Source organism: Hyperoodon ampullatus, assembly GCF_949752795.1.
Source record: "Hyperoodon ampullatus genome assembly, chromosome: X".
Classification (NCBI taxonomy): Eukaryota; Metazoa; Chordata; class Mammalia; order Artiodactyla; family Ziphiidae; genus Hyperoodon; species Hyperoodon ampullatus.
Window position 1 is genome coordinate 99,731,233 of NC_136913.1, and position 26,737 is coordinate 99,757,969.

General features: G+C 35.6%; 1 protein-coding gene across 6 annotated transcripts in view; it reads right to left on the reverse strand.

The window, feature by feature from the left end:
- LRCH2 (leucine rich repeats and calponin homology domain containing 2) overlaps positions 1-26,737 on the reverse strand; it is a gene marked incomplete at both ends in the record, with an annotated part of 95,592 nt that overhangs the window by 17,439 nt on the left and 51,416 nt on the right. For 2 of the 6 annotated variants that reach the window (XM_079728240.1, XM_079728241.1), the window contains 6 exons: positions 1,605-1,649; positions 10,737-10,853; positions 10,932-10,980; positions 19,441-19,506; positions 21,567-21,644; positions 25,407-25,514. In XM_079728240.1, coding sequence (XP_079584366.1) covers positions 1,605-1,649; positions 10,737-10,853; positions 10,932-10,980; positions 19,441-19,506; positions 21,567-21,644; positions 25,407-25,514 — 463 coding nt within the window. The remainder of the gene's footprint in view (positions 1-1,604; positions 1,650-10,736; positions 10,854-10,931; positions 10,981-19,440; positions 19,507-21,566; positions 21,645-25,406; positions 25,515-26,737) is intronic. The other 4 variants (XM_079728243.1, XM_079728242.1, XM_079728245.1 and 1 more) reach the window with 2 other exon arrangements.

Sequence of the window (26,737 nt, forward strand, 5' to 3'; positions counted from 1 at the left end):
GGAGGGGATATACGGATAGATGTATACATATAGCTGATTCACTTTGTTGTACAGCAGAAATTAACACAACACTGTAAAGCAATTATACTCCAATAAAGATGTTTAAAAAAAAAGCAATAGGGCTTCCCTGGTGGCGCAGTGGTTGAGAGTCCGCCTGCCGATGCAGGGGATACGGGTTCGTGCCCCGGTCCGGGAAGATCCCACATGCCGCGGAGCGGCTGGGCCCGTGAGCCATGGCCGCTGAGCCTGCGCGTCCGGAGCCTGTGCTCCGCAACGGGAGAGGCCACAACAGTGAGAGGCCCGCGTACCGAAAAAAAAAAAAAAAAAAGCAATAAATGTAAGGATGAGTGCAGAAAACCTTGTAATTCCACATTTTTGGACGGTATGGTGAAAGGAAGGCAAATCGTGAGTTGAGGCTGATGTGGTAAGCAGGAGCTTAATGAAGAAGGACCTTGAATTTACCTTCTAAGTGATGAGGAGACAGTGAAGGTTTCTAAGCAAGGGAATGGCCTGATCATATTTGTGTTCTTTGAAACAATCATTTGCAGCAGAGAGGTGAATGGACTGGAGAAAGGGAGAAGATCAAGGATGCTATTGCAGCAATACAGGCAAGAAATGAGGAGGGCCTGTGTCAGAGCAGAAATAGCATAAATGCAGGTGGGGAATGTATTCAAAATATTTCTGTATCGGGCTTCCCTGGTGGTGCTGTGGTTGAGACTCCACCTGCCGATGCAGGGGACACGGGTTCGTGCCCCGGTCCGGGAAGACCCCACATGCCGCGGAGCGGCTGGGCCCGTGAGCCATGGCCGCTGAGCCTGCGTGTCCGGAGCCTGTGCTCTGCAACGGGACAGGCCACAACAGTAAGAGGCCCGCGTACCGAAAAAAAAAAAAAAAATTTCTGTATCAAAAAAAAAAGGTTTTGGTAACTGATTAGATATTGAAGCAGGCAGGATCAAAGTGGATATAATATATAAAGGGACAGGGAAAATATCCAAGCTGAACTTCTAGCTCAGGTACAACAAACTTTTTTTGGTGATTCCACTTCCTAAAATTAAAGGAGTTTTCAGAAGCCCTGCCAAGTATCCAACATCAAATGAATTACCAATCCTTCCAAACAAAAATACACAAAGCTTAAGTATTCATGGTGATGAGAGTGTATCATTTCAAAAATGCCAGACTGCTGTACAGCTTAAAATGATGAGGTAGAAAAATTTATAGTAATGCACAAACTGTAGAAATCTAATTTTAAGTGTTGAAATAGTATACAGAGCTGTGAAAAGAGATTAATAAATTCCAAAGGAAAAATCTCAATTGACCACCAGGTTGATTTAAGAAGATAAAGTATAGGAAAATGTAAAAATTTTAAATTAATTAGTTTCAAGATGAATGTTAATAAAATTCTAAAGCTGAACTACAAAGGACAGATGGAAATTACATGATTAAATTAATAACTGTCTAACGATGCTCAGTTTTTATTATTGGAGAAAACTTGCACATTAAATCAATAACAAGCTGAAAGATGAATTACATTTTACTCTGATTGAGCCAACTACATGTGAAAGTAAATATTTTAAACAATTGCTAATATTACCCTCTTTTCTCACCTCATCGTTTTCATTGCCACTTGAACTCTTCCTTGATGATTTATACTGAAAAATATTTAAATCACATTATTTTATTTTTCCTTGAACAAATAAATTCTCTAACTAGTAAATTATATATGAGGTTTATTCACATTTTGGTACTTTTATTAAATTATCGAAATTATATATAAAATGTAAATTATATGTAAAGATAAATAAACTGTTTAGTTACATAACCAGTTTAAACAGTTCTACTACTTACTAATAGCTAACACAAAACAGTACTTTCTATGTACAAGGCATTGTTCTAAGTACATACATCAAGTAACATTTCCTTCCTAAACCAATCCATTTCCCATTCATTCAGGTTTGCTATCTGAGTGCTGTCTTAAACCCTCCTTTTTCTTAATCCACTATTTACAAAACATCAAGAAGTCAGTTCTTTCTATAATCTCTCTCAGACTTACTTCTTCTGAATTCTCTCAAATATTATTCTATTCTAGGCCCCACTATCTCACGCCTAGCCTGTAATCTCACCATTCAAAAATGTCATCCATTTTTAAGAAACCTACTGATTTTAGGTTAAAAAAATACTACATTAAATGTATATATTGACTATACAATAACAGTAACAGTGATAATAACACTTATACTAGTGCTTACTACGCCGGGCACTGATTGAAGCGTGTTACATATATGAACCCATTTAATATTCTTAACAATCCTGAGGTAAATAGTATTGGGTTGGACAAAAGGTTCATTCAGTTTTTTCCGTAAGATGGCTCTAGCAGCACTTAGTTGTCTTTAACTTCATTCAAAACAATTTTGTTAGATGTATGTGACAGCTGTCATATCAGCTTGCATTTTACAAAAGACTTATCAAAATTGGTAAATTTTTGTATAGCCATTTTAATATTAAAGATGGAACAGGGCTTCCCTGGTGGCGCAGTGGTTGAGAGTCCGCCTGCCGATGCAGAGGACACGGGTTCGTGCCCCGGTCCGGGAAGATCCCACATGCCGCAGAGCGGCTGGGCCCGTGAGCCACGGCCGCTGAGCCTGTGCGTTCGGAGCCTGTGCTCCGAAACGGGAGAGGCCACAACAGTGAGAGGCCCGCGCACCGCAAAAAAAAAAAAAAAAGATGGAACAAAAGAGCAACATTTTCAGCATATTATGCTTTATTATTTCAAGAAAGGTAAAAACGCAACCAAAATGCAAAAAAAGGTTTGTGCAGTGTATGGACAAGGTGCTGTGACTGATCGAATGTGTCAAAAGTGGTTTGCGAAGTTTTGTGCTGGAGATTTCTCGCTGGACGATGCTCCACGGTCGGGCAGACCAATCGGAGTTGATAGCGATCAAATTGAGACATTAATTAAGAACACTCAACATTATACCACGCAGGAGATAGCTGACATACTCAAAATATCCAAATCAAGTGTTGAAAATCATTTGCACCAAGTTGGTTATGTTAATCGCTTTGATGTTTGGGTTCCACGTAAGTTAAGTGAAAAAAACCTTCTTGACCGTATTTCTGCATGCGATTCTCTACTTAAACGTAACAAAAACGTTTCGTTTTTAAAACAAATTGTGACAGGAGATAAAAAGTGGATACTGTACAGTAACGTGGAATGGAAGAGATCGTGGGGCAAGCAAAATGAAACACCACCAACCATGCCAAAGGCTGGTCTTCAACCAAAGAAGGTGATGTTGTGTATATGGTGGGATTGGAAGGGAGTCCTCTATTATGAGCTCCTTCCGGAAAACCAAACGATTAATTCCAACAACTACTGCTCCCAATTAGACCAACTGAAAGCAGCACTTGACGAAAAGCGTCCAGAATTAGTCAACAGAAAACGCATAATCTTCCATCAGGATAACGCAAGACCACATGTTTCTTTGATGACCAGGTGAAAACTGTTACAGCTTGGCTGGGAAGTTCTGATTCATCCACCATATTCAGACATTGCGCCTTTGGGTTTCCATTTATTTATGTCTTTACAAAATTCTCTTAACGGAAAAAATTTCAATTCCCTGGAAAACTGTAAAAGGCACCTGGAACAGTTCTTTGCTCAAAAAGATAAAAAGTTTTGGGAAGATGGAATTATGAAGTTGCCTGAAAAATGGCAAAAAGTAGTGGAACAAAAGAGTGAATATGTTGTTCAATAAAGTTCTTGGTGAAAATGAAAAATGTGTCTTTTATTTTTAATTAAAAACCGAAGGCACTTTTTGGCCAACCCATATTATCTCCATTTTATACTAAGGCACAGAGGTAATATGCTTAATATCACAAATGCTAGAATGTAAAACAGTGCTTGTTTTTAGGAGCAGGAATCAAGGAAATACAGTTATGACAACCACTAAAGTTCTTCTGATTCCTCCTTGCCAGTAATTATCCTGCAAATCAGTGGCAGATTGACCTTTTCAAAATACTATGTGCAACTCATGACTCTTCTGTTGAAAAAACCTAACTTTCAGATTATGACCAAATTTCTCTGCCTGGCATTCAAGGTTCTAGTTAATGGCCCCCTTTACTTATGCAGCATTATCTTCCGTAACTCTTGGAAAAATAGACAACCTACCTGATAGCTCAACCACAAACTGGAGGATGAGCAGCATTAGGGATGACAAATACAAGACCTAAATTCCTCCACTGTCTCTCCTATGACTTATGACAACTATCACTAATCTACCAAGGTGCTCTTTCCAGCTGATTCCAGACATAGCCTCAATATACTTTCAATCCAATGTTCCAGATAGCCACTGAATAGAGATGGCATGTGTGAATAAACCTATTTGCCATCCGTAGGCATGATGTCACTGACGACACTTGTTCTTGTTCTACTTCAACAAGAGTGACATTTAGACAGTTGGACACCAGGACCCCAAGATGGCATCAGGCATACTAGTGAAGGCGAAGAAACTCATGGATGTCAAAACAGGAGAGCTGCCCAAGCTTGATACTGATGCAGGATTTCACCCCTAAAGGCACTGCTGGAGAGCTTCAAAGAGGTTACTACGAGTATTACAAGTATGTCACTGGAGTTTCCATGCTTATGTGCTTTTCAACTCCTGCCTTTCCTACAAGGAACTCAAACATGAGCAGTTATGCAAGTACCACTGAAAAGGAGGACGCAGTCTGCATTCCTGACCATGACCTTCTTTAAGGCCCAGCAGCCCTGATCTTTGCCGAATCCTTTCATATCCTAATTGAGAATTAACATCTGAAAAAAGATGACTAGTAGGGACTTCCCTGCTGGTGCAGTGGTTAAGAATTCGCCTGCCAGTGCAGAGGACACGGGTTCGAGCCCTGGTCCGGGAAGATCCCACATGCCACGGAGCAACTAAGCCCGTGTGCCACAACTACTGAGCCTGCACTCTAGAGCCCGCAAGCCACAACTACTGAGCCCGTGTGCCACAACTACTGAAGCCCAGGCACCAATAGCCCATGTTCCACAATGAGAAGCCACCTCAGTGAGTAGCCCCCACTCGCCGCAACTAGAGAAAGCCCGTGCACAGCAACGAAGACCCAACACAGCCAAAAATAAATAAATAAAATAAATAAATTTATTTTAAAAATAGATGACTGGTAGAAAAACAAAAAACAAAAGAATGACATTTTAGTGAATAATAAGCTAATATTTATTAGTGTATACTCTGTGGCAAGTGCTGTTCTAAGCACTTTATATTATTAAATAATTCAGTAGTTATAATAATCCTATGAAGGAAGATACTATTAGAGTCATCTGAGATAAAAAAAAAACAATAAGCTCAGCAAGATTAGATAATTTGCCAAAGTCACTCAGTTAGTAGATATCTAAGTAAGGACTGGAACCAAAGTGGTTTGATTTCTGAGGTCAAAGCTCTTAACCACTATGCTATACTCTCATCCCTAAATCCTAAATGATTAGTAGGGATTTTTCAGGAATAAAAGAATGGGTAGCTAGTAACGAGTGAATTGTGGCAGGTAATAAAACTTAGAGAAGTAGGTAAGGATGGCCGTGACGTTTTTTAAAAGTCCGAATTTTATGTAATTGATAATGGGGAGCCAATAAAGAATTTTAAGCCAGGGATTTCTCTAAGGACTGTGAAACTAGAGAAAGGGGGACCATTAAGAAGTTATTGGGCTTCCCTGGTGGCGCAGTGGTTGGGAGTCCGCCTGCCGATGCAGGGGACGCGGGTTCGTTCCCTGGGCCGGGAGGATCCCACGTGCCGTGGAGCGGCTGGGCCCGTGGGCCATGGCCGCTGAGCCTGTGCGTCCGGAGCCTGTGCTCCGCGACGGGAGAGGCCACAGCAGTGAGAGGCCCGCGTACCGCAAAAAAAAAAAAAAAAAAAAAAAAAAAAAAAAAAAAAAAAAAAAAAGAAGTTATTACAATTGCCCAGACAAGAAAGAATGAGGGTTCCAACAAAAGCAAGGGCAGTAAATATGGAGAAGAGGTAATGAATTGGAGAAAGATGCATAATTAGCATCCTGGTGACCAATAAGGTAAGAAGAAAGAAAGAGAGCAAGATCAAGGAGGACTGAGGTATAGAGCTTAGAGAACTGGGTGGGTAATACCACTACTAACTAAAATAAAGAACAGAGAGGAGGAGCAAGTTCCATGGTGGTGGGGCAGGAGGGGGAGACATATTGATTTGAAATACATGGCATCCAGACAATTAAAAACACAGGTACAGAGAACAGGAAAAAAAAGTTATGAGATGTAACTTTAGACCCAGGAGAATATGAGACATCTGGACTCATAAAAGCTTCAGAGAGAGTAACAAAAGATGAGACCCCTAAAAACAAGCAGAAGAAAATCAGAAGAAAAGTTAGCCAGGAGCATCAAAAAGAAAAAAGAAGGGCTTCCCTGGTGGCGCAGTGGTTGAGAGTCCACCTGCGGATGCAGGGGACACGGGTTTGTGCCCCGGTCCGGGAGGATCCCACGTGCCTCGGAGCGGCTGGGCCCGTGAGCCATGGCCGCTGAGCCTGCGCGTCCGGAGCCTGTGCTCCGCAACGGGAGAGGCCACAACAGCGAGAGGCCCGCGTACCCCAAAAAAAATTAAAAAAAAAGAAAAAAGAAGACTCAGGGAAGGAAAATCAGGCAGAAACCAAGCAAGGAGTTTTGAGAAGAAAGATGTGGTCATCACTGTCAAATGCTACACTAGATTTTGCCATTAGTAGGTACATGTTAGGCTCTAGTGAGGGGCTATTTCAATGGAGAAATGGAGGTAAAAGACAGACTGCAGTGGGTTAAGGAGTGATCGGAAATTGCAGATCTAGAAATGGCAAGTTTGGCCCTAGAAGAAAACAAAGAGATAAGGCAACAGCTGAAAGGGGAATCAGGGATAATGGTAGAGGTCTGAGCACATTTATAAGATGGAAGGTAAACAGAAAGGACATAGAAGAGTGAACGGATAATTGATAAAGGAAAGAAACAGAGGATGATACAGTCGAGAACTTAGATAATGAGACTTGTATTATTGTTACTCAACAGCTGTTCTAATTTAAAATATCCATTATATGGCTTCCCTGGTGGCGCAGTGGTTGGGAGTCCGCCTGCCGATGCAGGGGACACGGGTTCGTGCCCCGGTCCGGGAGGATCCCACATGCCGTGGAGCGGCTAGGCCCCTGAGCCATGGCCGCTGAGCCTGCGCATCCAGAGCCTGTGCTCCGCAGTAGGAGAGGCCACAACAGTGAGAGGCCCGCGTACCGCAAAAAAAATAAAAAATAAAAAAATAAAATATCCATTATACATGAAAACTTAGGAAGATACTTAGTTTTGCATTACTGCACATATTTAAAGGTCCTAAAATCCAAATCTGAATATATACATAGATTTTTAAATATTCTATAAGTCCAACTTCTTACTAATTCAACTCAGCTGTCCTCAGTTAACATTAGTTGGAATAACTGAAGTTTTATTATATCTAAATTCAAATACTACAATAAAGGCCTGTTCAGAAACACAAAGATCAGTTCATCTCTGAAGCTTATATTAATTTCACAGAAGGGACAGTACTTGTGCACAAACTCTGACTCAGAACAAATCAGGTTATTTCACAAGCCCAGTTGGCTTCCCTATTCCAGTATAAAATTAACCATGGTCGGAGAAAATACACAAAAATATTTTCCTTGGGGTTAGCCATTAAATTAAAATATTGTACTATATTTATGAAATCAGATATGTATTTTAAGAGTCATTATAATGTTTTATCACAAAGGTAGTGAGATACATTTGATGACAAATATATATGGCATTTAAATAAATCAAATAATCCTTAAAACTAATTTGGTATAGTTATTCTGATGTTTTTTAACTTTATTTAGAAATGAATCATCAAATGCATTTAGAAATTTGTGTTGTCATTCTTACAAGAAATTAAAGCTACTTATTTACATTGAACATTATCCAAAAAAAGGTTAGATTTTCATACTTTGTTGTATATCTTATTCAAATGATATTAATAAATTTCTGTAAAAGATTTTTAATAAAGTAATATATTTTCTGGAATACCTTTACTTTGAGAAATGCAGTGATTTTACTTCAGCAACAATGACATTAAATTTTATTTACTAGAATAGTAATCTACACAAGAGCGGCCGGGAGTCTAAAAGAGTTAATATAACTCTCCTACAATGATTTACTTATATAATCTGACCTAAATTATCTTCTTACTCACATACTCTGGCCAATTATGTTGAAACTTTTTAAAATTTAGTTTCAGGGGCTTACCTGAAAAATATACCTCCCAAAATCAGTCCTAGCAACTATGAAACTGGAGAGCTAGATTTCACACACACACACACAAACACACTTTCAATAAATCTTCTAAATAACAGCATCATGAATAATTTACCATGGGACACAAACAAGGTAATCCTGTGGTTCAGTCATTTATATATGTTAGGATAAAGTTGCACAAAAGGTCTGTATGTTTCATAACAAAGCAAAGCTAAAGGAGCCATCACTGAGTGAGCTTAGTGATAATCCGATATATATCTCTAGAGTAGTATGCTTTAACTATAAATCCAAATTAAGTTCAATACTATTATCTTATGAATAAGCCTTTTTATTCTTGAGATAAGTGATTAAGAGAAATTTTCTTTTTGAAAGAAAGATACTTCATAGATAATATTTTAATCATGAAAATACTGTCAAATCTGAATAACCATTTTGACTTCACTTAAGAGAGTAGTATCTCAGTTTTATAATTTTTTTTAACACCTTTGAAAAAATTGTTGACTATATTTTTACAGTGTCCTAACACTGACATCTTCTGACTATTGAGGAGAACTACATGTCTCCTTAAAACATTTCCCAGTTACTGAAGCTTATCTTTGCACCTACTTAATTAACTATAGTAGAAATTAACATTTGTTGAATGATGATTATGGACTCTTCAAATATTATCTCCTTTGATCTCTTAGCAACTTATAAAACAGCAATATTATGGAAGGTATACTAAGCCATAAAAAATAAAATATCAACAAATGATACTATTAAATCAAATAACTATTTTTTAAAGGTTCACTGAAGCTTCTATTAAGCCTTTACTGAGAAGTTTACTTGAGTTACAATAAAATATTTAAAAGACAATAAAACTGTATTTATCTGAAAGTGTGTTCATTTGATATTAGGCTATCCACAGCAGATCAACAGGCAGCATAGCATAGGTTCTCGGTTCAAGTCTTGACTCAGCTGTTTATTAGCTAAGTGGCTTGAAGCATTTTACTTAGCCTCTCTGTGCCTTAATTTCCCCATCTATAAAATAGGAATGACAATAAATGCACTTACTTCTTACTAAGTGCCATGTAATTATTTTGAAAAACAGTCAGAATTTGTATGCTTTTACTATACTAATAGATCAAATAAATATCAAATCTCTTTTATTAGTTAGAAATACTAAAATTTCTACCACATCATCAGTTATTCATCAAGTTTTATCTGTTAACAAATTTTCTTTAGTGAGTTTGTTCAAGTGCCATAAACTAAAAGAAGGGACTTACAAATTAATAAATGCCAGAATGCAAATATAACTGAAGATTTGTAAAGGGTACTGACCAGGGTTCTGCTAAGAATGTCTTTCCTTTTTTCCCTATGTCTTTTATTTCTTCATTATCCCTCATATTGACCAGGTAACATAAGGCTCATTAAAAGGATTAATTATTTGTTGAAGGAGTAAACGTATCACAGACTAAGACATATAACATTTTTGTTTTGGTCATATACTACTTCCAAATGTATGTTACACTCCCATAATAAGGAAACTGATCAATGCGCAGAGACCCACTTTTACCAAACTGAGAAAAGCATGAAATATAATCCTATTTATTAGTGATATAAACTTCAAATTACCTATAATTTAACCCAGAACTATGTATTTAGATATGTATTTATTATTAGGTAAAAATTAGGTTTTGGGAAATAGAAAAGGTCCACAAAAACAGTAAAATTTGCTATGCATAGAGCAGGAGCTTGGTTGCACTGAGTCAGAAATTCCAATAACAAATTCTAACTAGTATTGAAGATTACTCCAGTTCTAATGACTGGCCACTACAAATACAGCAGACCTTAATCACAAATTAGACAATATTACAATATTTACAAAGGTGTACACAATGAAATTTCATTAAAACCCTTCTAACTAGAAATTTGAGATAATTCAGATGGTCTGAGCTTTTAATTTATCTAAGATAAAATGCCATCCTAAGAAATATATTAAGATAATAAGAAAAGAAATGGGAGGAAATGCTTTCAGGCATTTTTAGAATCATGTAAATAGCATTTATTTACATAGAAACAGTTAAATGCTAACTGTAAAAATGTGTCAACTCTTTACTGAAACAGATCCAATGAAAGACCTTTTTTGGGCAATTCTTTTAAAATACTGTTACATATTGCTACAACTAGCAGTGTAGCAAACATTCATGTTTCTTGTAAAGTATCTGGCAAATCACAATTCACACTGATCTACTCTTAATTATTTTGAATTACTGAAATTTTATGGAAATAACTGGCTCATATATGTATACCACATACATGTAGGAAATCAAGATTAAATAACACATCTACTATATCTAACTAGAGAGTTATATTCTGTCATATTAATGTAAAACAAAATGGATAAAATCAAAACTAATAATTACAGAGTAAATTTTAAAACTTAATAAAGTACCTTGAAATATTCTTTTCTAATCTGTTTGCTCCGCCTCCTTTCTTCACTCTGCCAGATTATAGGCTGAGATTCTGGCCACTGTTGTTCATCTATTTGATCCTTTTGACTTTCTAAGGGCTGTAATAAAATAATTTCTTTTAACTAAATAAATGAGAACAAAATATTAGATACAACAGTAATTTAATTTCTTCTTACCTGCCATGTGAGGGGTGATAATGGTGAATTAACTTCATCTGCTGAGACACTAAAAAATTAAAGATGCCTTAATATGTATATCTTAAGACATAGTCAGAACACAGATAGGATATTTATTATATTAAAATCATTACCAAAAACTAAAAAAAAAAAATAATTTCTTTAGATGATCTGTATGAAACTTCAAGTGGCCTAATATACATATAATTGGGGTTCCAGAATAATATAACTCAGGTGACAGAAAAGATAGTTAAAGATAAATAAAGACCACAAATTTTCAAATTTCATGAAAACAATAAACCCATAAACTTGAGCTCAATGAACTCCAAGCAAAAGAAATATGAAGAAAACTACAACAATATACATCATAATCAAATTAAAAGCAAATGATAAAGAGAAAATGTAAAAAGCAGCCAGAGAAAAAAGACACAATAGGTCCAGTGAAACGAATACTGACAACAGAGTTCTCACAGGAAACAATGCAATCCAGAAGAGAGTAGAAAAACCTCTTTAAGGTACCAAAAGAAAACAGAAGTATCAACCTAGAATTTTATATTAGCAAAGATATCTTTCAAAAATAAAGGTGAAATAAAGACTTTTTTTTTTAATTTTGGCTGTGCTGCACAGCTTGTGGGATCTGAGCTCTCTGACCAGGGATTGAACCCAGGGCCACAGCAGTGAGAGCGCCAAGTCCTAACCACTGGATCGCCAGAAAACCCCCAAGACTTTTTTTTTTGTGTGTGGTACACGGGCCTCTCACTGTTGTGGCCTCTCCCGTTGCGGAGCATAGGCTCCGGACGTGCAGGCTCAGTGGCCATGGCTCACGGGCCCAGCCGCTCCGCAGCATGTGGGATCTTCCCGGACCGGGGGCATGAACCCGTGTCCCCTGCATCGGCAGGTGGACTCTCAACCACTGCGCCACCAGGGAAGCCCAAGACTTTTTTAAACATTACAGAAACTGAAAGGATTCAACATCAGACCAGCAGTAAAAGTAATGTTAAAATATCTCTTTCAGGTAGAAGGAAAATGATATACATGGAAATACAGAGCTATACAAAGGAACAAAGGAGATGGTAACTAAAGGGGTAAAGGGGTAAAGATAAAAGACATTATTCGGATTATTTAAATCTCTTTAAAGAAACAATTGACTATTTAGAGCCAGAATAATAACAACGTAATATGTAACACAGAAGTAAAATGTATGGCAACGATACCACAAAGGCCAGGAGGGAAGAAACAGAAGTATACTCTTGGAAGGTTCTTATAGGACATATAAAATGACATAATAGCACTTGAAGGTAGACTGTAATAAGCTAAATACTATACTTTAAACCCTAAAACAATCACTAACATAACAACAAGTTGTAGCTAAATAAGCCCGCAAAGGAGATAAATAGGAATTGAAAAATACAATTCTAAAGACAGGAGAAAAAGAGGAAAGATGGCTACAAAGAATGGATAAGATAAAAATTAAACACACAATAATACAGTAGATTTAAATCCATGAATACCAATAGTTCCAATTAAATATTAACAATCTTAACACCACAATTAAAAGTCTGATTGTCAGATTTGATAGAAAAGGAAGATACTACCATATGCTAACAACAAGAAACTCACTTTCTCCATAAAGACACAGATAGGTTAAAAATAAAAGGAAGAAGAAAGATATATCATGTTAACACTAATCAAAAGAAAGCTGAGGTGACTGTATAATATCAGAAAAGTACACTTCAGAGCAAAGAATATAACCAAGAATATTTAAAAAGTCATTTTATAATGACAAAGGTATAAATTCACCAAAAGGACATTACAATCCTAAACATTTATGCATCTAATAACAGCTTCAGAATATATGAAGGAAAAATGAAAGAACTTTAAAGAGAAAGACAAATCTACAATTAGTGTTGGAGATTTCAAATAGTCTTCTCTTAATAACTGATAAAACCAACATTGTAGTGCGCCCAGGTGGTGGTGGGGTGGTAAAGACAAGAAATGAACAAATAAAGAAGTATATATTGAGAATGTCAGATGGTAAAAAAGTATATATTTACAATGTCAGACGGAATTAAGTTCTGTGGAGAAAAATAAAGCAAGGTCTGGGAAAAGGGACAAAGGAGTGGAGGACACATGCTCTTTTATATAAGTTGTTCAGGTAATCCCTTGCTGATGAAGTGAAATCTGAGCAGAAATGTGAAGACAGGGGAATAAGCCATATGGTTATCTGAGAGGAAATCATTCCAGGCAGAGGCAAAAGCTTTGAAGGGGTGGGAAATGCTTGGAGTATTGGGAGTCAGCAAGGAGGCCAGTATAACTAGAGAAGAACTAAACAGCAGGAAGAGCGTGGCAAGAGGAATACAGTAGGGAGCCAAATAATGTAGAGGTTCACAAGTCCTTAAAGGACTCTAGTTTTTACTCTGAATGAAATGGGAGGTCATTAGAGAATTCTGAAGAATGACATGATCTGACTTACATTTTAAAAATACCAATCTGATATTTTGAAAACAGACTAAAGGAAAGCAAGGGCAGAAAGGAGACCTGTTACCAGGCTGTTATAACTGAAGTAAGAGATTGCTAGGGCTAGGGTGGTAGGCATGGAGGTGGTAAGACATGATCAGATTCTGGGCATATTTTGAAGGCAGAGTCAACAAGATTTGGTAAAGGATTAGTTATGGGGTGTGAAAGAAAATTACAAGTTAAGGATGACTCTGAGGTTTTTGAGTTGAGCAACTAGAAAGATGGAGTTGACATTTTCTGAAATGGGGAAAAAGGCAGGAAGAGCAAGTTTAGAGGTACAAAGAGAAAGATTAAGAGTGTTATTTTGGAAAGTTAAGTTTCATATGCCTATTATACATCCAAGTGGAGGTGCTGAGTAGGTAACAGGTAATACAACTCTGCAGTGTGTATGTACATACATACACACATGTACATGCAAATGTTCATGCACATATATAGAAAATTGGTTTAAAGGGGAAAATACCAAAATATTAAGACTTCTCATCTCTGGGGAGTAGGATAATAGATGATATTTATTTTTTCTCTGTGATAAAATTTTCCTATTTTTTTAACAATAAAGCTACATTATTCTTATAATCAGGAAAAAACTAAAAGATTTTTCATTTTTTTTAAAGAAGAAATTGGTGATTGTTCTGAAAATGAGAAAAGTGGAAGTAATAATTCTGTAAAAAAAAAAAAAGGCCAGGATTGAATATCACAGTTTTGAAGTTTGGGTAGCTGGGGCTTTCTCAAGAGAATGTTATAAACCTGGTGAGAAAGCTTAAGACAGAAATGAAAGGAACTGAGAAAGAAGGTAATAACAGAAAGTTCAAGGACAAGAAAATATGTAAGATAAAGAATCAGTATTCAAAAAGGGAGAGAGTGGGTTAAATCCAGTTAAATGAAATCTGACACAGATGAATGTTTCTAGACTTGGGTATGAAAAATTATCTTATGCCTGAACTGAATTCTAAAAGCCTAAGTGAAAAATGGAAGAAGAAAGGGTAATCTCAGCAGAGATACCAGGATATAGAACACAGAGATGTGAAACTATTTTGTAATAAAGAAAAGAGTACTACTGTTCCTAGCCAGAAAAAGTGCCAGTGGAACAGTACATTGGATGAGGCTCTCAAGCTAGGCAGAAATTCACTTCAATCTTGTGGGTTAAGCCAAACATTTTAAGCTTTATCCTAAAAGTTAGAAAGAACTATTAGAAGGTAATAAATGGGAGTCACATAGTCAGGCTTGTGTTTTAGACCATCACTCTTACACCACCAGTACAGAAAACAGATTTAAAGGTAGGCCAAACTCAAGAAAGGAGATATGTCTGGGGCCTGTTGCAGTGGTCCAGGTGGAAAAGACGGGGCCTGAACCAACACAACTGTAATAGGAATGGAGAGATTGGGACAGACGCAAATAATGTTAAGATGTTATAGTTTTGTGTGACTGAATGGATTGGGAAGGGTGCATAAGAGAAAGGAATTTCCAATTATTCCAAAGTTGACTATATAAATAGTGGCACATTCACTCAGGCAAACTATGCAAGAGAAGAAACAGATTTGGGAAAAGTAAGTTCAGTTTAGACTGTGAGGTAGTTAGGAATACATATCAGTGAAATGTATGCATCTGGAGCAAGCAAAGTGCTCTTGTTGCCATATATTAAGACTTGGGGTTCTGGAGACAGACAACCTGGTTTTAAATCCTCACTGTACCATTTACTAGCTGTGTGACCTTGAACAAGCTAAGGTAATTTCTGAGCCTCAGTTTCTCACCTATAAAATGGGGATGACAATAGTAACAATAACTCAGAGTTATTTTTTTTCATAGAGTTATTATGAGGATTAAATTACATCATACATCTGAAGCATTAAAAACAGTATACATACAACAAGCATGCAACAAATGTTAATTCTCTCTGTGTGTTCTTCTGTACCTACGCCCTAGCCTTGGACTTTTTTACTCCCAGAGGAATGACTCAGGAATTGAGTCTGATGCAAATTTTCAAACCACCAAAAAGAATAAATAGAAACTTTCGAGGTCTTCTAGTTCTCTGGAATTCATATATGTGGATTAGACTACATATTCATATAGAAGAATTTAATAAAACCCGATTGAAAGGAAATAAAAATGACCCAAAACCTATGGAATGCAACAAAAGCAGTTCTAAGAGGGTAGTTTAGAGCAATACAATCCTACCTCAAGAAACGAGAAAAATCTCAAATAAACAACCTAACCTTACACCAAAAGCAACTATAGAAAGAACAAACAAAATCCAAAGTTAGTAGAAGGAGAGAAATCATAAACATCAGAGGAGAAAAAAATGAAACAGAAATGAAGAAAATAATAGCAAAGATCAAAAAAACTAAAAGCTGGTTCTTTGAGCTGGTTCTTCTTTAAACAAAATTGATAAATCTTTAGCCAGATTCATCAAGAAAAAAAGGGAGAGGACTCAAATCAGTAAAAGTGGAAATGAAAACGGAGAAGTTACAACTGACACCACAGAAATACAAATGATCGTAAGAGAGTACTACAAGCAACTATATGCCAACAAAATGGAAAACCTGAAGGAAATGGAAAAATTCTTAGAAAAGTACAACCTTCCAAGACTGAACCAAGAAGAAATAGAAAATATGAACAGACCAATCACAAGTAATGAAATTGAAACTGTGGTTAAAAATCTTCCAACAAACAAAAGCCCAGGACCATGGTTTCACAGGTGAATTCTATTAAACATCTAGAGAAGAGTTAACACCTATCCTTCTCGAACTCTTCCAAAAAATTGCAGAGGGTGGAACACTCCCAAACTCATTCTACAAGGCTACCATCACCCTGATACCAAAACCAGACAAATATATCACACAAAAAAGAAAACTACAGGCCAATATCACTGATGAACACAGGCGCAAAAATCCTCCACGAAACACTACCAAACAGAATCCAACAACACATTAAAAGGATCATACGCCATGATCAAGTGGGATTTATTCCAGGGATGCAAGGATTCTTCAATATAAGCAAATCAATCAATGTGATACACCATATTAAAAAATTAAAGAATAAAACCAGGGCTTCCCCCGTGGCGCAGTGGTTGAGAGTCCACCTGCCGATGCAGGGGACACGGGTTCGTGCCCCAGTCTGGGAAGATCCCACATGCCGTGGAGCGGCTGGGCCCATAAGCCATGGCCGCTGAGCCTGTGTGTCTGGAGCCTGTGCTTCGCAACGGGAGAGGCCACAACAGTGAGAGGCCCACGTACCGAAAGAAGAAAACAAAAAAAAAAAACCATATGATCATCTCAATAGATGCAGAAAAAGCTTTTGACAAAATTCAACACCCATTTATGATAAACTCTCCAGAAAGTGGGCATAGAGGGAACCTACCTCAACATAATAAAGGCCATATATGACAAACCCACAGCAAACATCATTCTCAATGGTGAAAAACTGAAAGCATTTCCTCTAAGATCAGGAACAAGGCAAGGATGTCCACTCTTCCCACTATTATTCAACATAGTTTTGGAAGTCCTAGCCATGGCAATCAGAGAAAAAGAAATAAAAGGAATCCAAATCGGAAAAGAAGAAGTAAAACTGTCACTGCAGATGACATGATACCATACATAGAAAATCCTAAAGATGCCACAAGAAAACTACTAGAGTTAATCAATGAATTTGGTAAAGTTGCAGGATACAAAATTAATACACAGCAATCTCTTGCATTCCTATACACTAACAACAAAGGACAGAAAGAGAAATTAAGGAAACAATCCCATTTACCACTGCAACAAAAAGAATAAAATACCTAGGAATAAACCTACCTAAGGAGACAAAAGACATGTATGCAGAAAACTATAAGACAGAAAGAAATCAAAGATGACACAAACAGGTGGAGAGATATACCATGTTCTTGGATTGGAAGAATCAACATTGTGAAAATGACTATACTGCCCAAATCAATCTACAGATTCAATACAATCCCTATCAAATTACCAATGGCATTTTTCACAGGACTGGAACAAAAAATTTTACAATTTGTATGGAAACACAAAAGACCCCGAACAGCCATAGCAATATCGAGAAAGAAAAACGGAGCTGCAGGAATCAGGCTCCCGGACTTCAGACTATCCTACAAAGCTACGGTAATCAAGATAGTATGGTACTGGCACAAAAATGGAAATATAGATCAATGGAACAGGATAGAAAGCCCACAGATAAACCCATGCACATAAGGTCACCTTATTTTTGATAAAGGAGGCAAGAATATACAATGGAGAAAAGACAGCCTCTTCAATAAATGGTGCTGGGAAAACTGGACAGCTACATGTAAAAGAATGAAGTTAGAACACTCCCTAACACCATACACAAAAATAAATTCAAAATGGATTAAAGTCCTCAATGTAAGGCCAGACACTATAAAACTCTTAGAGGAAAACCTAGGCAGAACACTCTATAACATAAATCACAGTACGGCAAGATCCTTTTTGACCCACCTCCTAGAGAAATGGAAATAAGAACAAAAATAAACAAATGGGACCTAATGAAACTTAAAACCTTTTGCACAGCAAAGGAAACCATAAACAAGACGAAAAGACAACCCTCAGAATGGGAGAAAATATTTGCAAATGAAGCAACTGACAAAGGATTAATCTCCAAAATACATAAGCAGCTCATGCAGCTCAATATCAAAAAAACAAACAACCCAATCCCAAAATGGGCAGAAGACCTAAATAGACATTGCTCCAAAGAAGATATACAGATTGCCAACAAACACATGAAAGGATGCTCAACATCACTAATCATTAGAGAAATGTAAATCAAAACTACAATGAGGTATCACCTCACACCAGTCAGAATGGCCATGATCAAAAAAATCTACAAACAGTAAATGCTGGAGAGGGTGTGGAGAAAAGGGAATCCTCTTGCACTGTTGGTGGGAATGTAAATTGTTACAGCCACTATGGAGAACAGTATGGATGTTCCTTAAAAGACTAAAAATAGAACTACCATATGATCCAGCAATCCCACTCCTGGGCATACCCAGAGAAAACCATAATTCAAAAAGACACATGCACCCCAATGTTCACTGAAACACTATTTACAATAGCCAGGTCATGGATGCAACTTAAATGCCCATCAACAGATGAATGAATAAAGATGTCGTACGTATATACAATGGAATATTACTCAGCCATAAAAAGGAATAAAATTGGGTCATTTGTAGAGACATGGATGGACCTAGAGAGTGTCATACAGAGTGAAGCTAGAAAGAGAAAAGCAAATATAGTATAGCAACACATATATGTGGAATCTAGAAATATGGTATAGATGATCGTATCTGCAAAGGAGAAACAGAGACACAGATGTAGAGAACAAATGTATGGATACACGGGGGAAAGGGGTGGGGTGGGAGGAATTGGGAGACTGGGATTGACAAATATACGTTATTGATACTATGTATAAAATAGACAACTGATGGGAACATACTGTATAGCACAGGGAACTCTACCTAATGCACTGAGGTAACCTAAATGGAAGGGAAGTCCAAAAGGGAGGGGATATCTGTATGTGTATGGTTGATTCATTTTGTTGTGCAGTGGAGGCTAAAACAACAGTGTAAAGCAACCATACTCCAATAAAATTAATTTAAAAAAAGAAAAAAGTAAACAATACATAGAGAATAAACGCAATCAATGATGAAACACATTATTCTTGACAGTAACAGTAATACGATATATGTTTGCTAAAGGGATAAATGAATCTGTCATCAAGAAAAAATGCAGGTATGAGTACAAAAAGATAAAAGCAGCATTTTTGGATTTGTTTACATCAAAAGTCAATTAAACCTGTGCTGTATAACACATTTCTTTTAAAAAAAAAAAGCACATTTCTTCTCTAAATTATCTAGTTATATTAAATTGATATCAATTATTCAATTAAAGCCCACATATAGGATCATTACTGTTAAAGGATCAACTTTCATTATAAAATATTAACTATAAGAACTAAGATATTTTTATACCTCTTTTCGCATTCCACAGTTTGTTTTGGCTTGTTTCTTGTGACAGAAGTTGAATGATTAAGAATCCTAGAAGTAAATCAACACATTAATTCCATAGTATATTAAAGAGAATAGTGTATATACATGATATAAAAGATGTCCATAAATAACTGCATCTGGTCCATGAAGATCTTTGCTAGAAAACAATATTTAAATGTTATTTAGATCAGATGCTCATAAGCCCACTGGCTATTATGACGGAATGAAGTTCACCAACTCTTCCATGCATCTTCTCTTATAAACCCTTTCTCAAGGCTTGGATATCTTCTAGCCATGCTATTTCCCTGTGCATATCTAACTTTTGGCTCAGACAGAAGATAAAGAGATGCAGATTGTTTAGGTACCATCATAACTGATTTAGTTTTCCCAGGATAGCAAATGACAGGATCATGCTGATGTAATAATCATTTTGCCAAATGCCAATAAAACTTTTTTTTTTTTTTTTTTTTTTTTTTTTTGCGGTACACGGGCCTCTCACTGTTGTGGCCTCTCCCGTTGTGGAGCACAGGCTCCGGACGCGCAGGCTCAGCGGCCACGGCTCACGGGCCCAGCCACTCTGCGGCATGTGGGATCTTCCCAGACCGGGGCACGAACCCGTGTCCCCTGCATCGGCAGGCGGATTCTTAACCACTGCGCCACCATGGAAGCCCCAAATGCCAATAAAACTTAATTCAAAATGCAAAGCCAGCGCTAAAGTTCAATTCTTTAAAAAAAAACTCCACAAGTTTATTAAACTTTTAATAACCAAATGAAACAGTATTCGAAGAAAACCAAAAAAAAAAAAAAGAAAGAATGATAAACCACTGTATGAGGGAACTATTTGTCCATAATTTTATGTAATTCTAAGTGTTAATCTCAAAGTCAAAAGTAATGAATTATTAACTACCTTTCTTTAATATAAGTAACATATTTAAAAGTTCTTAATATTTATCCATTTAGTATAGATATAAATGTTATCTTAATTTTCAATTTTAAGTTTAGTTTTATAAGGAGTAGAATATCTACCTTTTATTCAAAATAATATCATCAGATGTCAACTATCAAAAGAGTACACAGGAGAAAAGAAATTCCAAATTAAAGCTACATATTAACTATTAAAACACATAATGAAATAAATATAAGTGGGTAATTCCAGAAAGATGGATAACATAAAGAAACCAATTTCCATTACCCCAGTTTCCTCACTAGCTTAGATCTAGTAGAGCCTCACCAGGAAGAAGTCCCAGTGAGGGGCAAAGGTCAACTATCACAAGCAAAGCAGTGTAGCTTTGCACCAAACAATTTCGAGATTACTGACACCTTTGTGTGGGCAGGCACTAAAATTGTACTGAATCCCCAAATGCAGAAGAATTTAGATAATAAATTATCTCAGACTGTGAGGAAAAATTATATCATTAAAGAGTGATTTTTAAAAAAGTAAGTAAATCCTAAGAGTTCTCTTCACAAGGAAAAAATGTTTTTCTATCTCTTTAGATCTGTATCTATATGAGATGATGGATGTTCACTAAACTGCTTGTGATAATCACTTCATGATGTATGTTAGTCAAATCATTATACCGAACACCTTAAACTTATACAATGCTGTATGTCAACTGTATCTCAATAAAACTGAAAGAGAAAAATATCTTAATTTAAAAAGGAGATATAGCAGTGTGAAGTATCCTGGGGGGCAATGTCAGAATTATTCCCTGGGAAGGGGAGGTCAAACTACAGTGCCCTTCACTGCAGTAAATTCTTAATTCTCCCCATACCATACTCACTAGTGTTGTGATTATTTATGTGTATAAGTCATATTGGAGCAGAAAGAAAAAAAGTTGAGATCTACTTACCTATAAAATATTTTTTATGTACTTGAAAATTCTCCTATGAAAAATTTTGTGTACAATTGATACTTAATATTTTACTCTGTGATACTCAAAGTTAAAATAAATGTCTGTTTTATCTAAATACCTCTTCTAGATTATTAAGACACTTCCCCAATCCAGGTACCAGTACTGAGTTTTAAGTAAAAGACTATATAATTCTATATAATTCAGCTGCATCAACCTGGCCCCTTAATACTTAAGGCGTCCACAAACTCTAGATACCTTGATGCACGTCCTGCTGCTCTGGTCCTCTGGAAGAGTTTTTCACTGAATGATGCTCTATAACATAAAGGTCTCCGTCTGTATTCACATTTCACGTACATCAACCAAACCAAAAGATGGAAGAAGTAAGATGTTTTGGGAGAGGATAGGGAAGTCATTAGTAAAGCAAGCAGAAAAGGAAGAATGGATAGATTTTAAGGGTTGAGAGAACTACCTGATTAGTTATAACAAGCTAGAGATTAACATGATGCTCCTCAAATTAGAGTTCACATGATCAGAAAAAAAAAATCACATGAAAAGGTAATGTACATAATTTCTATAATTCTAAACCAAAATAATAAACTGCTCAAAATCTGATTTTGTTTTCCATGATCCTTAATTATTTCAATATAACTTTTCATAATTACTTTTTAAAATTTAGCTATATCTCATAGTACTCAGAAGCACATGTTTGCACAGTAAGTAAAAATTCTCAGGACACACCTAAAAGCAAATAAAATAATTATTAAAAGTAAAGACATAATAGAAAATACTATAGAATAAGTTTGTAGGAATGAACATGCAATGGGAACCAGTCAACTGAAGCTATTCATTGCTTGCATGTATTATAATCCTTTCTTTAGGATGATAATCAAACAAATTTTAAGAAGCCAGTTAAACGTCTACTTAATCAGACATGTAATAAGAAAATCAGTATAAGAAGAGCAGTAACCACTTCTCTAATGTTAACATACATAAGTAGAGTTGGTGGAAATTTGAAGAATTGGCTAAGTAATTTACAGAGCAACATTATTTTAAAATAATGATTTTTTAAGACAATAGTTTTTTATTTAGCTTCCCAAATTATAGTGAAGATAAAATTATGATTTGTGGAGACAAAATTATGATTTGTGGAATAGCTATTTTAATATAGACAAGTCATTGATTCAGGGGGACTTCAATACACTCAAATAAAGTAGAAATAATCCAATAGTTTGACAAAGGGGATAAAGATTAGCTTTTAAAAATTTAACAATAAACTGTCAATACAAAGTAGTTTAATCTATGCATCTCAGACAAAGAAGGGGCAGTCTTCTAAATAACTAGGCTTCAGACCTTGAACACTTATGAGTTATCTACTTGATGGTTTATTTGGTGATCCTTTTCCCCACCCTTTTTGATTATTAATTCTGTGTGATATCTTCTTGTTACTTTCCTAGGATAGTTTCATCCACCAAGTACTAGTATAAACCTTCTTTAAGAATCACAGATATTTTAAAAAACAGTACGAACTAAACAAGTCAAAGCTGCTCTAAGAAAATCATCACTAAACTCAACATAAGCAATTTTTAAATTGCCTCTAATTTTGGAGTACATGCATGGCTTCTTTTAGCTGAGAGCTAACACTGCATTTACCTTTGACTAGTAGCTAGCTAAAGAGCAGTTAAATAGTAAGCATACAGTCAAAGTAGGAGTCTTAAGTGGTACTTCCTGATATACAAAGATAATCTTACCCCAGATAAATTATTTTAAATCAAGACTAACAATAAACAAACAAAAACATTACAATTATTATGTTAAAACTTAAAAAGAGATTTTACAACTCCTGGTTGACTTGCAATTTTAAATAGCATTTCAGATTCTTCATTAATAAAGTTGGAATCTAAAACAATACAGTGTGAAAGGGAAAAACTACAACCAGAGAAGGTATACAAACTCAAATCCTCTAAGGCATATATTCTTATACAAGATTACTTTTGACTTTTTGGACTCATTCAAATTTTAGTATTGTAACAGTAAACAAAAAATTTTAATTATCTACATCTAAGACATATAAGCAATAGCAACATATTTTAGAAGGAAGGATGAGATCATTTAATGGAGAAAACACTAGATTCAGCATAAGAAAATTCTGGGATCTAATTTAAATCGTCTACAGATTACAAATTTTAAAAGTAAAATGTACTCCTTACTTTATGAACAGATATTATAAAATTTTAATGCCTTCAAAAATTAGACATAGTTATAACATTAATGTCACTGCATATTAATATTTAATCCAAAAAGCTCTTATATTTGTATGCACTAACATCTGAAAAGGAGGATGAAGTAGAGAAACAGTTCAGAGAGAGAGGAATTAATTTTGTATAAATCTCAAAAAATAACAGAAATTATGTAGAGAGAACCAATTAACTAAATTAATGGTTCCTATTAGCTTTAAATTTGTTGATTTCATTTTCAAGCAATTAATTAACCAGTAACAGTATTACTGAGTACCTACTATGTACAAGGCAGTGCTAGGCGCTGCTTTGTACTGATTACAAAACTATGACAAAAACAAGACCTATGAAACATCATCTGATGTTGTATCTAGGCTAGAAAGAATAATTTGTCAGAGGGATAGATGAAAAACTAATACAACAATAGGAGAAAATTGAAAATATAGAAATGTTATATATGGCAATGTTAAAATCTAACATTATGCACTCAAATGCTATTCTTAACACAATGAGAGAAATGGATATTGTTGTGGGTTCTTATAAAATCAGTATTCTCTGTCCATAAAGATAAATGCAATTTTTTCACCTGCCAAGTAGAGAGGTAGAAACTCAACTATTTTTTAAGCTACACAGAGCAGGTGGTGGCTTGCTTCATCAAACCTCTTAAACCAATGGGGAGATCAATACTTTAATTATACTGAAGGGGGAAAACACACACAACCTCATAAGTAGCCAATTTTTTAAAAGCCCAGTTAAAAATGAATCATAGGAAAAGATTAGAAGATAAGATTCACAGAAAAGGGTGACAGAAAGTTATGGCAGAAGAAAAATGTCAATTGAGAGTGAGGATACATTAGATATAGAAGGGATAAAGATGAGTGATATTTTCTAGTATGGTTTTCAATTCTATAAATGTAGTAGCAGTGCAAAAAAAGATACTGAGTGATTATTTTTAAAAAATAGTGGCCCCTAAAACCACACATCTGTCATTGAATAAATTTTAATAGTAATTATTTTTCAAAGCATCTTTGAAATGCCAGTATACTTTTTTAAGCTTCCCAAAACATGGTCATGTGATCCATAAACATTTATTGCTTTGAATAAGTAAAATGCTTAATAGTTATCCATGTTAAGTGCACCAAAATTATTCTTTTAATTTTCTCAAAACAAAAAAATCTCAGATATGCTTTATTATTTCAAAACTATAAATGCAGAACTCTCAGTACATGAAGATAGCAATAAAGCTGACCCTCAGCAGCACATAGAACTTTTTCTGTATTAAAAATGGACCTGCACTGATTTTACACTCATTAACGCAATGTCCTCCTCATTGCCAATAACACTCATTTGGAGAAAGCCCAGCCAGAGGGAGAAATGCTCCTTAACCAAGAAATAGACTAAAGTGAACCTGTGACTCTCAAATCGTCACACTGATTTAATCAACGATTATATAATTCAGTTCAATTTTAAGGAGTTTACACATATCCCAAAAAACTCAAAATCTGATAAAAAGCACATTATATACTTGTGACACGTACTTGGAAAAAAATGCTCATAACATATCTAATGCTACTGTGAGCTAAGGTGAGTATCAACAATTATTATTCTTTAGCACCAGGAATAAAAAAGAGATACTAAAGCAATAATTAAATATAATGACTAGATGAGTATAAAGTATTATGTTAATTGTATATGTAACTTTATATTTCTCTAAGTATTTCCTATTGTCTTTTAGTAGTTAGTCCCTTGAAATAGATCTTAAAATGGTCCTATTGTTTACTGTTTTTTTGATAATCTTTAAATACTCAGATTTAATGATTATAAAAGTTGCCCACTTAAATCTCATTACTGAAAAAGATACCTGTTCTTCTGCTCTTGCTGCAATAACTGAGCGGCTATTTTCCTCAAATCAGTTACTTCTTTCAAACCATCATCTTCTTCCTCAGCAAGTAATTGCTCTTTCCCAAGTCTGAAAGGTGACACAAACATGGTTATCCAAAAAGTAAGGCAGATGATATTTTATGCCAGTTTTCAAACGTAGAAACGATTTTTTATTTTTAATAGCATGTGAAAGCTAAAACCCTATAACGTCCTTGTATTTAAAATGTTAAAATAAGAAATAAAGAATATTTAAGGAATATAAAAACATATCTATCCTCTCAATAGGAAACGTGGCATAGTGGTTATATTAATATAATTAATGGCTAAAAGGTAAACTGCACCACCATTTTGTAATTTCTGAAATGTGTAATGGCCATAGTAATTTAACAATGCATATTCTCCATCTTGAGTGTAATAAGGACCACAGAGCTCTATTTGGCCTATCTTTAGAGATAGAAAATGTTATGAAAATCTCTCATTTTATCAAGCTACTCTACTCTTATCAGTTCATTCATTTTGATTTTCAAAATCTCTATGTAAGATGTTTAAGTAGTGGAAATGCAAAATAGATTCAGACAGATTGGCAATTTGCCAAAAAATACTCATTAAAATATATAGTTTTATCATTCAAAAAGAACAAAGAAATTTTAAAATTGTCCTCCAAACTCTAGTAATTTTACCCCAAAGGTATTTCATTTAAAAAATGGTACCAAGGGCTTCCCTGGTGGCGCAGTGGTTAAGAATCTGCCTGCCAATGCAGGGGACAAGGGTTCGTGCCCCAGTCTGGGAAGATCCCACATGTCGTGGAGCGGCTGAGCCTGTGAGCCACAACTACTGAGCCTGCGCGTCTGGAGACTGTGTTCTGCAACAGGAGAGGCCGTGACAGTGAGAGTCCCGCACACCGTGATGAACCCTATTAAATTAATATTCTTAGCCATGATGCATAATACAGTAAAAGAAAAAGAGGGTTATACAATAAATAATGCTAAAAAAAATAAAATAAAAAATAAAAAAAAAATAAAAAATGGTACCAAGCCTAAGACTCTGTATCTTTACCATATCTTGCATGCCACTGGAGACTCTCAAGTATAGGCAACTGTCCTCATGAGACAAGGTGAGAAAGTAAGAGACGAATGAAATATAGGGTACAAGACAAAGCACTGTATCTCCTTATGGGGTACCAGAGATGATTAATTAATGACTGTTAAAAAGTTACCAATGAGGTCATTTAGGGAAAGCACAATGCAGAGAAAAGAGAAAAACTTGGGGATCAGAGAGAGAGAGCTAGGTTCACACCCAAGGTTCTAGTGG